This window comes from Entelurus aequoreus, linkage group LG01 (assembly GCF_033978785.1).
Source record: "Entelurus aequoreus isolate RoL-2023_Sb linkage group LG01, RoL_Eaeq_v1.1, whole genome shotgun sequence".
NCBI lineage: Eukaryota > Metazoa > Chordata > Actinopteri > Syngnathiformes > Syngnathidae > Entelurus > Entelurus aequoreus.
The window spans coordinates 60616027-60635934 of NC_084731.1; the positions used below are offsets into that span (position 1 = coordinate 60616027).

At 40.8% G+C, this 19908-nt stretch overlaps 1 protein-coding gene across 2 annotated transcripts in view; it reads left to right on the forward strand.

Moving 5' to 3' along the window:
* LOC133655381 (myoD family inhibitor domain-containing protein-like) overlaps window positions 1-19908 on the forward strand; it is a 110797-nt gene that overhangs the window by 75607 nt on the left and 15282 nt on the right. For both annotated transcript variants that reach the window (XM_062055499.1, XM_062055492.1), the window contains one exon: window positions 18691-19056. In XM_062055499.1, the coding sequence (XP_061911483.1) occupies window positions 18691-19056 (366 nt within the window). The remainder of the gene's footprint in view (window positions 1-18690; window positions 19057-19908) is intronic.

Consider the following 19908-nt stretch of genomic DNA (forward strand, 5'->3'; position numbering starts at 1 on the left):
CTCTTAGACAGCCTCTTAGGTGGCTGAACATGTCTCTTAGGTCTAGACAGTCTCTCAACAGCAGGTGACGCGGACACTGCTGTCAGTCCTTATTAAGCAAGGTCATGGTCCGTGTCAGCAAGTTCTGCAGGTCCAGCTGAGTCCTGTTGAGCCTTTTCCTGAGTAATAGCTGTAGTTAATATGTTCCAATAGCAGCAGAAGTGCACTTTTTGGAGAGCTGTATTATTTTCAGTTTTGTTCCCAAGGGACTGATTTTATTTAACACTATATTATTATTTATACACCTATAGTGATCATAGAGACAGGTTGTTTTTGTGTTACTGTATATATTTGTTATTATGAAAAATCCCACTTAATATACTTTGGGTAACAACAGTCAATATTTATTTATTTTATTTTATTTTTTTAGGGGGGTAACAGTCAATATTTATTTATTTATTAGATTTTATTTGTTTCTTATAATGAAAGTGAGCTTTTGTTAAACCAAATATTGTGTGTTTTTTTCCATATACAACAACCTATCTGGACTCGATAAGAGAATCGATAAGGAATCGGTTTCGATAAGAGGATTCGATAATAGGCTCGAACTCGATAATTTCTTATCAAACATCATCCCTAGTAATATCGCTAAAATTTGTTCCATTTTGTCCACTAGCGACGCTGATATCATTATTCATGCGTTCGTTACGTCTCGTCTCGATTACAGTAACATATTTTTTTCGGGTCTCCCTATGTCTAGCATCAAAAGATTACAGTTGGTACAAAATGCGGCTGCTAGACTTTTGACAAGGACAAGAAAGTTTGATCATATTACGCCTATACTGGCTCACCTGCACTGGCTTCCTGTGTACTTAAGATGTGACTTTAAGGTTTTACTACTTACGTATAAAATACTACACGGTCTAGCTCCAGCCTATCTTGCCGATTGTATTGTACCATATGTCCCGGCAAGAAATCTGAATTCAAAGAACTCCGGCTTATTAGTGATTCCCAGAGCCCCAAAAAAGTCTGCAGGCTATAGAGTGTTTTCTATTTGGGCTCCAGTACTATGGAATGCCCTCCCGGTAACAGTTAGAGATGCTACCTCAGTAGAAGCATTTAAGTTCCATCTTAAAACTCATTTGTATACTCTAGCCTTTAAATAGACCTCCTTTTTAGACCAGTTGATCTGCCGTTTCTTTTCTTTTCTGCTCTGCCCATTCTCCCTTGTGGAGAGGAAGACACACAGGTCCGGTGGCCATGGATGAAGTGCTGGCTGTCCAGAGTCGGGACCCGGGGTGGACCGCTCGCCTGTGCATCGGTTGGGGACATCTCTGCGCTGCTGACCCGTCTCCGCTCGGGATGGTTTCCTGCTGGCCCCACTATGGACTGGACTTTCACTAATATGTTAGATCCACTATGGACTGGACTTTCACAATACTATGTCAGACCCACTCGACATCCATTGCTTTCGGTCTCCCATAGAGGGGGGTTACCCACATATGCGGTCCTTTCCAAGGTTTCTCATAGTCATTCACATCGACGTCCCACTGGGGTGAGTTTTTCTTTGCCCTTATGTGGGCTCTGTACCGAGGATGTCGTTGTGGCTTGTGCAGCCCTTTGAGACACTTGTGATTTAGGGCTATATAAATAAACATTGATTGATTGATTGATGATTGACACAACGTGACAACTTCACTGGTTTTGGGTTTTGTACTTTGATTCGTGTTTTTTTTCTGACCTTTTGGAACAGATTTCAACCAAAAACCAAGACACCCCAGTACTATTTTTTACATCTGATCCAACAAAATGCATCTTGGGGATTAAAAAAAAGAACTGGAATGATTAAAACGGACCACACGTATAGCACATTCACACTAGCACCCTTTAATCAGTTTTAATTGAAGTTTGTTTAGCATGTGTGCGGTTTGCATGTCATTGCGTGAAGGAGCATAATTTGCTCTCCTCGCTGAAAGTGTGAAAGCGCCCCTTAAGATATCTGCGACAAGGAAAGGTTGTGTTTGGTGGGTCAATATTGCAGCCCGTGAAAAATGCTGCTGTGCGTCATGTTGCGCTTCGTGCCCGACGTCTTCTTAATTTTGGCTACAATACATGCCACTCCCCCTCTCATGTTTGCACACTATTTCCATTTGCTTGTCAAGTGGCATTCACTCAAGTGGGTCAAATATTTTTTTTAAAAACACTGTCGTTGCTGTGTTGAAATGCAACACAAGAAACGCTTTCCAGAAAATGGACTTATTTGGATAATGGTTGCTCTTTTGTGGCATATCAGCCTTAAAGTGCGCTTGGCCAGCTACAAAATACAGAACGCTAATGCCTCTGCACATCTGTGGTTTTCTTGGATTGGAAAGGACTCCACCGTCCAACATGTGCAGGCATGAATGCGTCAGTCAACCGGCGCTCACGTCATATTTAACTGTGAATACTTCAACAAGTTGTCAGGAATACGACTGTCCAACACTCCTAATTTAACGTTTGTCTCATAGCATATTTTGCTGCACTACTGCACTGTACCGTACAGTAGGGAAAAGATAAAGTAATTCTTGGGTGGATCTCACGCGAGAGGAAAAGGAGGGGTTAATCATTTTGCAATGCAGTCTGCTGAAAACGATGGAAAGCGCCACGCTACATACCAACTGACGCTGTGTTCAAAATTGGAATGGCCACAAAACACATTTTAAGGTATTCAACACTCAGCTGCTCTCTGGTGGCTAAAGTGGATAGTGCACCCCCCAATTCCGTCACGTTTCAAGTGTCAGGTAAACCGCAACAAATAAAGCCATGTGAATCCCCTTCCTACTGTAATATAATATGTTTTTAGTCCAGTTTATAAGCAAATATGGTAAGTATTTTCAGTTACCACAAATGTGGGATTTGAACCTCTGGAGCAAGAACAAGCTTCAAAAATTGAAGCTTAAGTGTCATCAGAAACATACTCAATGGCTCGCGAAGAATAGCATACAGTGAACACGACATACAGCACTCATTTACCGTAGTTTCCGGAATATAGATTGCACCAGTGTTAGAGCCGCACCCACCAAATTTTAAAAGAAACAAATATTATTACATATTTTAGCTGAAGATATGAAAAGATTTTAGCTGCAGATACGAAAGATTTTCAAAAATGTTATTTACATACCTTAATTGTTTCCATACAGTGTCTATCACACGGCAGTAAAACGGCTGATCAAACAAAACAGAAGTCATCGTCATGGACCCACTAGCTGCGTAAGCTAGCTCTCCAATTAGCTAAACAGACTCAATAACTCCACGGTGACGTTTTGGTGAATTTACTGAGGAAAGGTTTGTTGCTGGAAGTCGGAGGTTTGCTGCTATGGAAATGGAAATCGATGCGCTAAAGAAGTCAGTTACAGCAATGATAAAATGACCAAAATACAATAAATATAGTACATATTACATATTGTTATGAAGGTGTCTGTTACTACATTGTAATGGCCATAGGGGTCCATCGAGGGGTGTATATATATATAACAAATATTGCCAGTCACAATCAACTTGTGCTCAGCTGGGAAAATAAATATATATATATATACTTATTATGTCATCCATTTACTTATTATGAACTGTTACAGGCGTATTCTATAAATCATGCTAATATTAAAAATGTAACGTAATAAAATGTGGGGATATAAAAGGCATCCGGTGCTATCAGACCGGGCGGAAGCAGAAATTGACGTCACAAACCACCTAGGAGCACCTGTCAGACCCAGCGTTTTTTGCTACGGAGCCACTTCATGGAAGAATCCAAATTTTTGACCTTTTTTGTGGACTTTCCATTGGCCTGTGGAGAACCGGGACAACAGAGACTCTTTCCAGGAGGACTTTGAGTTGGATGCGGCTTCCAAACATTTGATCGCTTGACCGTACGTGCATGCCGCTATGTGCATGTCACGTACATAACTTTGGAGACTTTGGGGAAATATACGTGTTATATGAACTTTGGGGAGGTGAACGGTACTTTGAGCTGTGGGATTGAGTGTTTTGTGCGGGTGTTTGATTTGTATTGGCGGGTTATATTGACGGGAGGGGGGAGGTGTTAGTTATGCGGGATTAATTTGTGGCATATTAAATTTAAGCCTGGTTGTGTTGTGGCTAATAGTATATATATATATATATATATATATATATATATTGTGTTTATTTACTGTTTTAATCATTCCCAGCTGAATATCAGGTCCCACCCGTGACTCCTTAATTTGCGTAGTGGCAGAGACACCCGGATAACTTAGGTGCGTTTGTTACAACATTATATACATACTTGCAGTGTGTATAGTGTACATATTACATATTGTAATGAAGGTGTCTGTTACTACATTATATATATACTTGCAGTGTGTATATTGTACATATGACATATTGTTATGAAGGTGTCTGTTACTACATTATATATATACTTGCAGTGTATATAATGTACATATTACATATTGTTATGAAGGTGTCTGTTACTACATTAAAGGCCTACTGAAATTATTTTTTTTTATTTAAACGGGGATAACAGATCCATTCTATGTGTCATACTTGATCATTTCGCGATATTGCCATATTTTTGCTGAAAGGATTTAGTAGAGAACATCGATGATAAAGTTTGCAACTTTTGGTCGCTGATAAAAAAAAGCCTTGCCTGTACCGGAAGTAGCGTGACGTCATAGGTTGAAAGGCTCCTCACATTTCCCCATTGTTTACACCAGCAGCGAGAGCGATTCGGACCGAGAAAGCGACGTTTACCCCATTAATTTGAGCCAGGAAGAAAGATTTGTGGATGAGGAACGTCAGAGTGAAGGACTAGAGTGCAGTTCAGGACGCATCTTTTTTCACTCTGACCGTAACTTAGGTACAAGCTGGCTCATTGGATTCCACACTCTCTCCTTTTTCTATTGTGGATCACGGATTTGTATGTTAAACCACCTCGGATACTATATCCTCTTGAAAATGAGAGTCGAGAACGCGAAATGGACATTCACAGTGACTTTTATCTCCACGACAATTCATCGGCGAAACACTTTAGCTACGGAGCTAACGTGATAGCATCGGGCTTAACTGCATATAGAAACAAAAGAAATAAGCCCCTGACTGGAAGGATAGACAGAAGATCAACAATACTATTAAACCATGGACCTGCAACAACACGGTTAATGCTTTCCAGCCTGGCGAAGCTTAACAATGCTGTTGCTAACGACGCCATTGAAGCTAACTTAGCAACGGGACCTCACAGAGCTATGCTAAAAATATTAGCTCTCCACCTACGCCAGCCAGCCCTCATCTGCTCATCAACACCCGTGCTCACCTGCGTTCCAGCGATCGACGGCGCGACGAAGGACTTCACCCGATCATCCGTGCGGTCGGCGGCTAGCGTCGGATAGCGCGTCTGCTATCCAAGTCAAAGTCCTCCTGCTTGTGTTGCTGCAGCCATCCGCTAATACACCGATCCCACCTACAACTTTTTTCTTTGCAGTCTTCATTGTTCATTAAACAAATTTCAAAAGATTCACCAACACAGATGTCCAGAATACTGTGGCATTTTGAGATGAAAACAGAATTTTTTGTATTGGATTCAATGGTGTCCGAATACTTCCGTTTCAACCATTGACGTCACGCGCATACGTCATCATACATAGACGTTTTCAACCGGAAGTTTAGCAGGAAATATAAAATTGCACTTTATAAGTTAACCCGGCCGTATTGGCATGTGTTGCAATGTTAAGATTTCATCATTGATATATAAACTATCAGACTGCGTGGTCGGTAGTAGTGGGTTTCAGTAGGCCTTTAATATACAGTATATATATACAAAATGTTGATGGAGGCTTTTGAAGTTGTTTTAGAGACTTTGAAGGCGGTAACAATGACTACTACGTAAGCGTTTATTATCATTGAATAAAAAGACATTTGTTCTTGTCCCTTTTGGCAAATTGCAATGGCTATTGGCAAAAAAAAATAAATAAATAAAAAGTACACTTCCCTTGTTGTGCTTAATATGTTGGTAAAAAACGCCAAATTTGATGGTTGTTGTTTATTGAAAATGATTTTATTCAGACAATGTTCAACATTCGTGTGTATCAGTACTTGTGATCCTAACCAAGGCTAGGAAGCGTTGTTCGTAGGTAAGATTAAAAATGAGTCGTTTTTCGTTCATTCAAAGGATAGTTTGTGTTTAATTTGACATTGCCTCAGCGTTAGATGTGTTGTTCAACGACCTTCATGTTCGTTTTTAGTGCCTCCAACAAATTCACCGAGGTCTTGCGATGGAATGTGACGGAGGAGATGGAGCAGTCAGGGACAAACATAGTTCTCATCCTGCAGAGGATAAGTAGAGAGATGAGCGCGTCTCTGGGCTAGGAAGGAGATGTGTAAGTACAGGGTAGACGAAACATGCCAGGAACAGAGGTAGTGTGCGTGGGTGTGTGAACAAGGCGGGTGAGTACTTTGTGAGTCTGTGACTCATACTGTACTTCGTTGCTCACTGTGGTCTGGCACCCTGTAAATAATATCACAAATGTGCATGGGATTGAGCATCAAGGACACACACTGGATTAGGGTTGTACGGTATACTGGTACTAGTAAAGTACCGTGATACTAATTAATCATATTTGGAACGATACGCCTCTAAAAAGTACCGGTTCACGTCATGACTTTGCTGGTTTTACGAGCAGAGGAGCATGTTCAGCATACTTGCCAACCCTCCCGATTTTTCCGGGAGACTCACGAATTTCAGTGCCCCTCCCGAAATTTTCCCGGGGAAACCATTCTCCCGATTTTCACCCGGACAACAATATTGAGGGCGTGTCGTGATGGCACTGCCTTTAGCGTCCTCTACAACCAGTCGACGCATCCGCTTTTTCACCATACAAACAGCGTGCCGGCCCAGTCACCGGCTTTTGCAGACACACGTAAGTGACTGCAAGACATACTTGATCAACAGCCATACAGGTCACACTGACGATGGCCGTATAAACAACTTTAACACTGTTACAAATATGTGCCACACTGTGAACCCACACCAAACAAGAATGACAAACACATTTCGGGAGAACATCCGTACCGTAACACAACATAAACATAACAGAACAAATACCCAGAATCCCTTGCATCCCTAACTCTTCCGGGACGCTACAATATACACCCCCGCTACCACCAAACCCCGCCCCCCCAACCCCGCCCACCTCAACCCTGCCCCCCAGACCTCAACCCCCCCAATCTCCCGAATTCGGAGGTCTCACGGTTGGCAAGTATGATGTTCGGCAACGCACACACACTGGGTACTTAAAAGCAGACACGGTATGTAGACAGAGAAGGGAGAATGGACGCATGTTGGCTTAAAAAGTAAAGATAAAGGTGAAGTTATAACACTGAAACGCCCTCAGGAAGAGGTGCTTTAAGACATGGCTAGCTTGCTAGCGGCTAACGTCCATCCGCAGTCTGCAGTGTTTTAGCTACTTCTAAATTACTAATCCTTGTCTCCATGGTGACAAATAAAGTACGTTTCTTACAATTATCATCCCTGCAGGACGAGGAATATCTAAACATGTTTTACTACACACCGTAGGAGGATACAATAGCTCACCGGCGTCACAATGTAAACAAATGCCACGGGTGGATCTACACCTGACATCCACTGTAATGATACCAAGTACAAGAGTGTATCTAGTCCCTATGTAACAAAGTCAAGGCCTGTGAATGAATTATCTATGGCCCCCGAGATTATATTTGATTAGTATTAGATAATCAATGGGGCAGCAGGTGGCTGTGGCTGCAGGCCACAGCCACCTGCTGCTGTTTTGCACGCACCAATACTGCATCAGTGTTGGTGCTAGGAATTTTCAAAATGGGGTCCCAGGGACACCATCAAGTCATAAAAATGGGGTCCCACAGTACATTTTTGGGGTCCCACTTTTTTTTTTACCGTTTTGAAAACAAATGATAAACGTATACTTTTTGGAAAAAGGTTGTCATAAACGTTACTTAATTCATTAAAAAAAGAAAATACAAAAGAAAACAATGTTTTTGTATATGTTAATTTATTCAGTTATAAACATTCATTCACTTTCTTCTTTCCTTCATGGGTCTAAACTTTACCGCTGCCGGTATTTTTTTCTATATTTTTATTGTAATATTTTCAGAATGTGTTTGTCAGGCTTGTCCCTGACAGTTTGGTTATATTTTAGTTTTTCCTCTGCGTTTGTCTTTATTTCCTGTCAGCGCTTTTATTTTGGTTGTTTCCTGCTTGTCTCTATGAGCGCTGTTTTCCCTCAGCTGTGGCTGATTGGCACCTGGCCACACCTGGTGTCAATCAGCCAGCTGCTATTTAAACCTGCCTTGCCATCCAGTCTGTGCTGGAGTATTGTCGCTGATACTTGTCGATGTCTTTGTTTGCGGTAAGCTGTTCCTGTTTGCTAGTTCCTAATTGCTATTTACAGTTTGCTGTCTCCTAGCTCCTTGTTTCATGTTATCCTGTTAGCCGTTAGCTGTTTCCAGTTTTTCTGTTTGCTGGTTCCTGTTTTCAGTTTGGCTATTCCTAGTTCCTGGTTTGTGTTTTACATTTATTTTGGACATTAAATCATGTTTTCCTGCACAAATCCTGCCTTCTCTGCATCTTGGGGTTCGTCACTAACACTTTATGACAGTGTTTGTTCTATTTTTGGCCAAAGTAAGACAAAGAAAACAATCTGAAGTTGTCTTTATGTTTTAGTTTTAATGCCATGATTTTAATAATCCGGCCCGCGTGTGCACATATTTTCCTATATGCGGCCCCTGAGCTAAAATGAGTTTGACACCCCTGATCTAGTCGATACTACTATGATTACATCGATATTTTTTAGCATCACAAAATCTTTTTTCGTTTTTGAAAAATGTACAATATGTTTATAAAACTCAGGAAATATGTCCCTGGACACATGAGGACTTTGAATATGACGAATGTATGATCCGGATCGATACCCAAATTTGTGGTGTTATCCAAAACTAATGTAAAGTATCAACAGCAGAAGAATAAGTAATTATTACATTTTAACAGAAGTGTAGATAGAACATGGTGAAACACAAAATAAGCAGATATTAAAGGCCTACTGAAATGATTTTTTTTTATTTAAACGGGAATAGCAGATCCATTCTATGTGTCATACTTGATCATTTTGCGATATTGCCATATTTTTGCTGAAAGGATTTAGTAGAGAAAATCGACGATAAAGTTCGCAACTTTTGCTCGCTGATAAAAAAAAGCCTTGCCTGTACCGGAAGTAGCGTGACGTCACAGGAGCTAGTATTCCTCACAATTCCCCATTGTTTACAATGGAGCGAGAGAGATTCGGACCGAGAAAGTGACGATTACCCCATTAATTTGAGCGAGGATGAAAGATTCGTAGATGAGGAACGTTACAGTGAAGGACTTGAGAGGCAGTGATGGACGTATCTTTTTTCGCTCTGACCGTAACTTAGGTACAAGCTGGCTCATTGGATTCCACACTCTCCTTTTTCTATTGTGGATCACGGATTTGTATTTTAAACCACCTCGGATACTATATCCTCTTGAAAATGAGAGTCGAGAAGGCGAAATGGACATTCAGTATCTTTTATCTCCACGACAATACATGGGCGAAATGCTTTAGCTACGAGCTAACGTGATAGCATCGTGCTTTAACTGCATATAGAAACAAAAAAAATAAACCCCTGACTGGAAGGATAGATAAAAAATCAACAATACTATTAAACCGTGGACATGTAAATACACGGTTAATGCTTTCCAGGCTGGCGAAGGTTAACAATGCTGTGCTAACGACGCCATTGAAGCTAACTTAGCAACTTAGCAACCGGACCGCACAGAGCTATGCTAAAAACATTAGCTCTCCACCTACGCCAGCCAGCCCTCATCTGCTCATCAACACCCGTGCTCACCTGCGTTCCAGCGATCGGTAGAAGGACGAAGGACTTCACCCGATGCGTTTGGCGGCTCGGAGACGTAGGAAGTCAAGGTGAGGTCGGCGGCTAGCGCGTCTGCTCTCCAACAAAGTCCTCCTGGTTGTGTTGCTGTAGTCCGCTGCTAATACACCGATCCCACCTACAACTGTCTTCTTTGCAGCCTTCATTGTTCATTAAACAAATTGAAAAAGATGTCCAGAATACTGTGGAATTATGAAATGAAAACAGAGCTTTTTGTATAGGATTGTACGGGGTACCATAACTTCCGTTACTCTGACTTCGTCACGCGCATACGTCATCATACCGCGACGTTTCAGCCGGATATTTCCCGGGAAATTTTAAATGTCACTTTATAAGTTAACCCGGCCGTATTGGCATGTGTTGCAATGTTAAGATTTCATCATTGATATATAAACTATCAGACTGCGTGGTCGGTAGTAGTGGGTTTCAGTAGGCCTTTAACAGTAAATGAACAAGTAGATTAATAATTCATTTTCTACCACTTGTCCTTAATAATGTTGACAAAACAATAGAATATAAATGACACAGTATGTTACTGCATATATCAGCAGTCAAAAAAAGGAGCCTTTGTTTGCTTACATACTAATAAAAGAAAAGTTGTCTCGTATGTTCACAGGACAAAATTACAATAGGAAACATACGTTTAATGTACCGTAAGATTTTTTGTGAAAATAAAGACAATAATGGAATTTTTTGTGGTCCCCTTTATTTAGAAAAGTATCGAAATACATTTTGGTACCGGTACCAAAATATTGCTATGGGGTCAACCCTACACTGGATGCCTTTTCCCAATCTCACCGAGTCCACTTCACATGTCTCCTGTTTTGCTGTTATTTTTAACCAGCGCTGAATCACTGTTCATGAGTCACGCCTGCAAGTCTCCTGCTCCAAATTTCTACAAACACCAACCTATTTCTTCCTTCCCCTTGCTTACTTCATCTCGCTCCATCTCAGACAAAGGAACCTTGTGTGTGTTTGTGTTTTGCGTGCGCGAGTGGGTTCTAACCTCAAGCTCTCTTTGGAGACAGTCCTGACTCCTGGCCTCTTTGAGTTTTGTCTGTTTGCGTGCCAGATCCTGCTATATTCGAGCACCCTTGCACACACTGACGCCACACTAACTCAACGAGCCGCAATCCTTGCAGGACAATGCAAACTTAGAGACGTGCGCTCTGTTCCTCCGGTCTATGTAGTCCCCTGCATCTGTCACCACGATGGATCCCGGCGGGCTTGGCATGTTAAAAGTGCTATTGTGCAAAATGCTTAAACGAGACAAGCAAACGGGGGGGCGGTTAATGAAGTGAGGGAGAAAAAGCAGAAGAGACAACGTGTTTTGCAATAGGTTGGAGCATAAAATGCAGTTCCTCCTCACTACATGCGTCCATGGAGCTTGCCAAACATCTGGAGCAAAGTTAGAAAAGTGCTGAAAGAAAATAATTTTAAACAACAGTGGCTTGGTTTTGCGACGCCGGACGCCAGCCAGTTAAAACAGTCCCGGTTGGGTTATCTGTCTCGGAGCGGTTATCGAACAGACGCTTTTATTGCCAGTCGTGTTTCATAGCCAGTGTTTAACACCACACTCTCGGTGAGTGCGCTTGTACGTTTACACTTTTACTGTCACCGTCAGGCCTCGCCACGCCTCCAGCCGCCATATACTTTAAGGCTGAGAAAATATTCCAACTTTTAAAAATATGCTATGAAATGCTGCCATGAAATATTAAACCCAGGTCTAATAGCTGTCCTTGTTTTCCCTTGTTTTATTCTGCTTTTCAGAATGTGTGTTTAGTTTGGCTGTGGAGGTGTGTGTTCGCCTGCCTCCTTTCTTCTGTTGCACAGACTCTGGAGATTAAACAGACCTAGTTGTAAAGAACCACAATGGGAAACAGTTGTTTGAATTCAAAACAGAAATTTGTAAAATATTATTTACCTCTCTGTGTGTACTGAATTTTGATTCAAAAAGTATTTGTGGACCAGCCTGGATGCCTTTTGTGTTAAAGTAGCAGTAAGGTGGAAAAACAAGTTGCCTCTATATTGAAGCTATTATCAAATATATCTTATTTATGACACCAAAAGACTTTCAAAGTTAGTGGATAAGTACAAAATCCAAAACCAGTGAAGTTGGCACGTTGTGTAAATGGTAAATAAAAACAGAATACAATGATTTGCAAATCCTTTTCAACCTATATTCAATTGAATAGACTGCAAAGACAAGATACTTAAACGTTCGAACTGGAAAACGTTATTTTTTGCAAATATTAGCTCATTTGGAATTTGATGCATGTAACATGTTGCAAAAAAGCTGGCACAAGTGGCAAAAAAGACTGAGAAAGTTGAGGAATGCTCATTAAATACTTATTTGGAACATCCCACAGGTGAACAGGCTAATTGGGAACAGGTGGGTGCCATGATTGGGTATAAAAGCAGCTTCGGTGAAATGCTCAGTCATTCACAAACAAGGATGGGGCAAGGGTCACCACTTTGTGAACAAATGCGTGAGCAAATTGTTTAAGAACAACATTTCTCAACCAGCTATTGCAAGGAATTTTGGGATTTCACCATCTACGGGCCTTAATATCATCAAAAGGTTCAGAGAATCTAGCTGAAAACCAACATTGAATGCCTGTGACCTTCGATCCGTCAGGCGGTACTGCATCAAAAACCGACATCAGTGTGTAAAGGATATCACCACATGGGCTCAGGAACACTTCAGAAAACCACTGTCAGTAACTACAGTTTGTCGTTACATCTTTAAGTACAAGTTAAAACTCTACTAGCAAAAGACATTTATCAACAACACCTTTGCTGGGCCCGAGCTCATCTAAGATGGACTGATGCAAAGTGGAAAAGTGTTCTGTGGTCTGACGATTCCACATTTCAAATAGTTTTTGGAAACTGCAGACGTTGTGTCCTCCGGAACAAAGAGAAAAATAACCATCCGGATTGTTCTAGGCGCAAAGTTGAAAAGCCAGCATCTGTGATGGTGTGTGGGTGTATTAGTGCCCAAGGCATGGGTAACTTACACATCTGTGAAGGCACCATTAATGCTGAAAGGTACATACAGGTTTTGGAGCAACATATGTTGCCATCTAAGCAATGTTATCATGCTTATTTCAGCAAGACAATGCCAAGCCAGGTGTTACAACACGTGGCTTTTGTTTTTAATTTACGAATTACACAACGTGCCAACTTCACTGGTTTTGGGTTTTGTAGAGATTCCGAGCCATTTTAAGAGTTAATGAGGAAGCCAGTCACGTGATTCGTGATGTAGAGGAGGAACCACAGATCTCGTCCCCATCAGCTAAATTATGATCCGGGATCTTATATTTTTGAGCCCGAACTCAAAGAGGATGAGAAATACGTTTTGGAACCCGAGTGCTAAACGGATGTAGCTTTATTGTGACACTATAGCATTAGCAGCATTGCTAGGTGCTAAACATACAAACTAACCATAATAAAACAAACTTACTGTAATATTTCCACTCTCGCTGGGATGTCGACCGCCGGCACGTTTACATAATTCAATTTAGATGAAGGATCAATCACAATCGTCACGAAGGGCTAAAAAAAGTTCCTGCTGGAAGCGTCTTTTGGGGTCTTTTTCGTGAAAGTGGACCAGCTTGTGGGTCCATGGCCACATTTGTCTACTAGCAGCTGAAAGATGCATGAATTATAATCTAGAATTTACTTTTAGCAAGTTTGAGACCAAGCAGAAGCAGCCGTCGGCTCAGTGTGTCAACAATAGCAGCGTAAGCTAGCATTGCTCATTGCTATCAATGAGCCGCTAAAATACTCCGTCTGTGTTAGCGCTTATAATAATATCACTCATATTTGGTTCATTTTCGGTTCACGACATGTAAATGGTGTATTGTTGGCGCTTTCTGGATGTTTTTAGAGAGTATAATGAGAAGACCCTCAATCTGTTAACTCATTTGTTAGATATTTATTTACCATTTAGAATGCATAAAAAACCCAAGCACATGTGTTCTTGTCTTACATAAAGATTGTGAATGATACATTTTTGCATATTTCCAGTATGACTGATCTAATAATATGGTCAGAGTGCAGAAGCGTTACTACACTGAAGTAGAATCTATGAAAATTACCGAAAGTGTTCGGAGTGAAATATTCAAAATGGCCGACTGAATTTGTGGCATTTTGGGACATTTTAGACATAATTTGCGGATCGTAAATACAATCGGATATGGTTTAATGGAAACACAAATAAGCATATTAAGTCAACTTGTTTTCCCATTCTTCTGGTACTTTAAAGGGGTCATATAATGATTGTTTTCTATTCAAAACACTTCATATTTGTCTACATAGCATGTAACGATGGTTCTTTGGTCAAAATGTTGCATAGATTTTGCTGTAAAGACCTATCTTTCAGACACTTTCTGGCTGCAACTAAAAAGGGCTTGTTTTGAGATACGGAGTTGTGGACATAAAGTAAGGAAACCCGGCCATACATTTCGAGTACAATACGCTGGCTAAGGTAAAATGCTACAGTCTTTCTTTCTCCAATGCTAAATCCTGGACGTATACATGTGTGTATTGACGCTTTCTTTCAACCACATCACTGATTATTACTCACTGCAGACTTCATGAGAGCCAACAAAGATAATAAAACATCACTTACTGTACAATGTCTGCTGTCAGGAGGATGCCGGCTGCTTGGATGTTCATATATTCCCATTTCGATGGAGAATGACTCATAATCCTCATGAAGAATAGGGCGTTGGAGCAAAGTGTCTTTTTGTGTCATACTCATCATTTCCAGGTCTAAATTGGCTGTCAAAGTGTACCAACTTGTCGAAATACGTCCTCGTCCTTCTACTATCCAGGTGAGAGGCATGATTTATTGTCTACAATAAAGTTTGACGAGCAAGGAAACGAGGAAGCAGCTGATCAGTCGATGGTGTCAACATTGGCACACAAGCTCGTGATCAGGTTGCCGCTATGAATAGTTTGTCTGCGTTAGCGCTTATAATAACAATATCACTAATACGTGTTCATATTCAAGTCACAACATGTAAATGGATTATTGTTGCCGCTTTTTGGATGTGTTTTAGAGGGATTTATGGGCGGAAGAGAGGACCGCCCATTTGCTCGGCCGTATGCGGACTGCTATTTACATGTTAGAATGCATTAAAAAAAAAATGCATCCGTCATCATTTGTCTTTCAAAATGATTGTGAACGATAGGAATACATGGGTAAAAAAAAGTACACTTTCCCTTTAAATAAATCCAATCAACAATATGATTTGTCTGAGTGGCTGGACAGGTTACGTTAAAAAAAAAATATATATATATATATATATATATATATATATATATATATATATATATATATATATATATATATATATATATATATATATATATGTATACATATATGTATACATGTATATATATATATATATATATATATATATATATATATATATATATATATATATATATATATATATATATATATATATATATATATATATATATATATATATATATGTATATATATATATATTTATATATATATTTGTATATTTATTTCCTCGCACTTACTCTATTTGAAAGGTGGAGACTAGCAGCTGGCCAACTGTCCTTCTGCAACCACGCCTGCCAGCATTACACAGAGTGCGGTTTTGTATTGTTAAAATATGCAGGGCCACTTATACTTGTACTCTTTGGCATTAATGTCGCCGTGGCGGTAGTTCCAAGTCCCTGACAGCTTTGCACCATAACAGGGCCATGGCTGTTGGACGTGCGTCTGTCGAGCACACAGTGTTCACACCATTCATCTCACCGCAACTCACATTTTCTACTATGCGACGGCTCGGCGCGACGGCTCGGCACGCTGAACGCAGAGGAGTTGACGTCGCTTCTCGACACAGTTCTCATTCGACTTCCTTTTGGCGCGGCAGAGTTGAACTTGGCACCGGAGGACGTGACTGTGCATTGTTCTGTTTGACAAAGTGTTGCCAAAGCAAGCTGGGGCTCATGGGGTTCAATCTAGCGCTTGATGGACTATGCCACTTGATGAAGCGTTGTCTTCGGGATCGTACATCACGGGGTGTTCTGCTAAGACTTTGTCAACATGCCATGAATCGTTTAATCCTTTGATCAAATCACGCAGTGCGGAGTGGTGCGCGTTCAAACCTCAGCCTACATTTCTGTGGATGAACATTGGAGCAATTGTCAGGAGTCTGTCACTTTTATACCAGCTGATTTCATGTTGCCTCATTAACGTCAGAACTGGGAGAAAGTTTGTCCTTTTCCTCTGTAATCGAATGCTTGTTGTGAAAGAGTCTAGACAAGTGGGTCAAGGGTTCGGTACATCCGAGGCTTGAACTCGTCTTTAGCGAGCCTCCCTGTGTTTAAGTTGGCACGCATACGAAAAGATAACCCTCGGGCTGTCTTTCCCCCAGTGCTGATCAGTTGTGATATGTGTTCACCTGCACAAACACAGATAGATCGGAGTCACATACTTATTGTAGTCGTAATGGAGAAGGTGAGTGAACGCTTGGGCGTTCACACATTTAGCATTCCACACCAAAAAAATATATATATTTATTATTATTATTCCGCTGCAAAAGTTTGCTTGAAGCCACAGCCCACAGTTTTGAGTATCAAAATGTTCTGCATTACTGGGAATCGTTAGCTTTCTAACAAAATGAATAGAAAAATATCCCGGGTTACCCAGATTTCCAGATTTCGCGGGACATTTTTCCCATTGAAAATGAATAAGCTATTTTAATTTACACAATTTACACATTTCTCTACCAATTCAAACTGTTCCATCATCCTCACAGTCTACTCACCTTGGATAATCAAACTACCATTTTCCAAGCTTAATAAGATTCCATGAATTCCCGGTTATCCAAATACTTATATTCACCTCTTCCTGGAAAGTTCTACATTTTTATTACATTTTTCAACCGTTTCCAACCATTCCACCTTCAAAGCATTCTTCTTAGTTGGGACAACAAATGTACTTTTTTTTTCTCCATACAAATTCACGGTTTTCCCGAGATTCTAGGAATTCCGAAAAACCCATTCAAATTCAAACTGCAACTACTGTCAACTGTAACTGTCAACATTTGAACACCAACCCCTTCTTATCATTTAGGACTTCTTGTACCAATATTTCCCAAAAACACCCATTTCCGGGAAATTCCCAGTCAAATAAATGGACATATTCATAGTACTACAACGCCCTAAATTCTCCAATTTTTGCGCCATTTTTAAATTTCATTCCAACCTTTCAACCATCCACACATACTACTCTTCCAGTATATTGAACGCAAAACATGTTTTCCCTTTCTCGAAATTCCGAGTTTTCCCAGGATTGCCTTGAATTTCTCCCGATTGACTATGAATGGACAATATACAATCCACTACATATCCCAAATTTCTCATCAGATTTGAACCGTTCCTCCACTCATCCTGGACATTCCAGCCAACATGTTTCCTTGATCCGAAAATCCCATGATTACCCGTAATTAACAGGAATTTCCCCCCATTGAATCCCATTGATTTTTTAACCGTTTCAAAAAATTCCAACACCAACCCCTTCATATCATCTAGAACAATTTCTCAACCGATTCGAACCGTTCCAACATCTACTCACTCTTCTCACCTTGGATAATCAAACTACCATTTTCTAAGTTCAAAACAATCCCCAGAATTCCCGGTTATCCAAAACCTTATTTTCACCTCTTCCTGGAAAGTTTTCACAGTCCGCATATTTCAACCGTTTCCAACCATTCCACCTTCAAAACATTCCTCGTAGTTGTGACAATAAATGTTCTTATTTTTTCTCCGTACAAATTCCCGGTTTTCCCGAGGGTCTAGGAATTCCGAAAAACCCATTCAAATTCAAACTGTTACTACGTCAACATTTTTCAACCGTTTCAAAAAATTCCAACACCAACCCCTCCATGTCTTCTAGGAAAATTGTGCTTGTATCAATATTTTCCAAAAACAAAAAAAATCCCACATTTCTAGAAATTCCCATTCAAATAAATGGACATATTCATAGAACTACAATGCCCTAAATTCTAAAAATGTTGCGTCATTTTTAAACTTCATTCCAACCTTTCAACCATCCACACATACTAGTCTTCCAGTATATTGAATGCAAAACATGTTTTCCCTTTCTCAAAATCCCCATTTTTCCCGGAATTTCCTGGAATGTTCTCCCTATTGACAATGAATGGGCAATATACAATCCACTGCATATCCCAAATTTCTCATCAAATTTGAGCCGTTCCTCCATCAAAACTCTCCACTCACCCTGGTCATTCAAGCCAACATGTTTCCTTGTTCCGAAAATTCCCTTATTACCTGGAATCACCAGGAATGTCCCCCCATTGAAAACGAACGTGCAATATGCAAACCTCTCCATATCCCACGTTTCTCAACCGATTAGAACCGTTCCAAAATCCACACACTCCACTCACCCTGGACATTCAAGTCAACATGTTTCCTGGTTCCGGAAATTCCATGATTACCCAAAATTACCAGGAATTTCCCGAAGTTGAAAACGAATGGGCAATATACAAACCTCTCCATATCCCACATTTCTCAACCGATTGGAACCGTTCCAACATCAGCACACTCCACTCACCCTGGACATAGGACATTCACACGCAATCCCTACCGGAATTGCGAATTCTACTCTAGTATTGATGTGCTACGAGGTCAGTATCACTCAACAATACCTCTTTTGTCTCTCCACAGGTCAACCAGCAGCCAGATCCACACCCATCCACCCCACCCAACCATGCCGGACGCAGCCTAGCAGCCAACTACGCAACGGAACCAAACACCATGCACACTCCCCTCACTGTCCGCATCCCGCGCCGCACACGCACGCACTCCAGTCTGGCGGGGACAGGAACGGGGGCCCTCATGCGCATCCCAAACTGGGTTCCCTCCCAAGAGGAGGGTCATCCACTTCTTCCTCCTCGTCGGCGGGACCCAGGCACGGCAAGAAGTTGCAGTCTAACCCTTCCATCACCTCCCAGAGCAGCAAGAGGAGCAAAGGCAGCTCCAAAAGTAGCTCCAAGAGCAACAGCTCCCAGATTCCCACAGAAGCACAGGATGGTAAGATGCAAAGTAATTCAACATCAACACTCTGACTTGTGCAACTCTATGGCTTCGACCACTGTTAATTGTTTAGAACTAAGCCAACTGAATGTTCATCTTTTACAGCATGACTCATGACAGACTGCAAAAGTAGGGTATGAATCATTTTAATATAGAGGTCTAACCCGAGCACTAACTTGGCAGCATAGTGGTCCAGTGGTTAGCACTGTCGTCTTGCAGCAAGAAGGATCCTACTGTATAGTTCTCAGGCCTTTTTGTATGGAGTCTGTTGGTCCTCATTGCGGCTTGTCTCCATCCCTGTCCTCACCCAAGTGTCCAAAACCAGACACTACTTCTATAAATTGCCCATTGTTTTGTGAATGTGAGTGGTTGGCTCGCTCTCTAAGCTTGCATGCCCTAAGACACATGTGTCAAACTCAAGGCCTGCGGGCCAGATCTGGCCCTCCACGTCATTTTATATGGCCCGAAAGCCTGGAAATAATGTGTCAATAAAATACCTATTATTTTCTTTCTTTACTTTCTTATTTTCTTACTAAAAGTATTGGGGTTTTTTCGAGTTTGACAGGGAAAAAAATATTGCAACAAATATTATATTATCTAACTTTTTTGGTTTAAATCCAAATAAATGCTTAAATATCTGCTTAACCTATGATTTCCAAGCATGTTATCCATCTAATTGTACACTATAAAAATTACCAATAGATTTTACTGTAAAATTTAGGGAGGTTTTTTTACAGCATATTACTGTAAGTTGAAAACAAACGACCAATATTAGTTTTTTCACAGTAAAATCCTGTCGACAGAGCTGTCAGTTTATTGGGTTTTTTTCACTGTAAAATCCACGGTTGA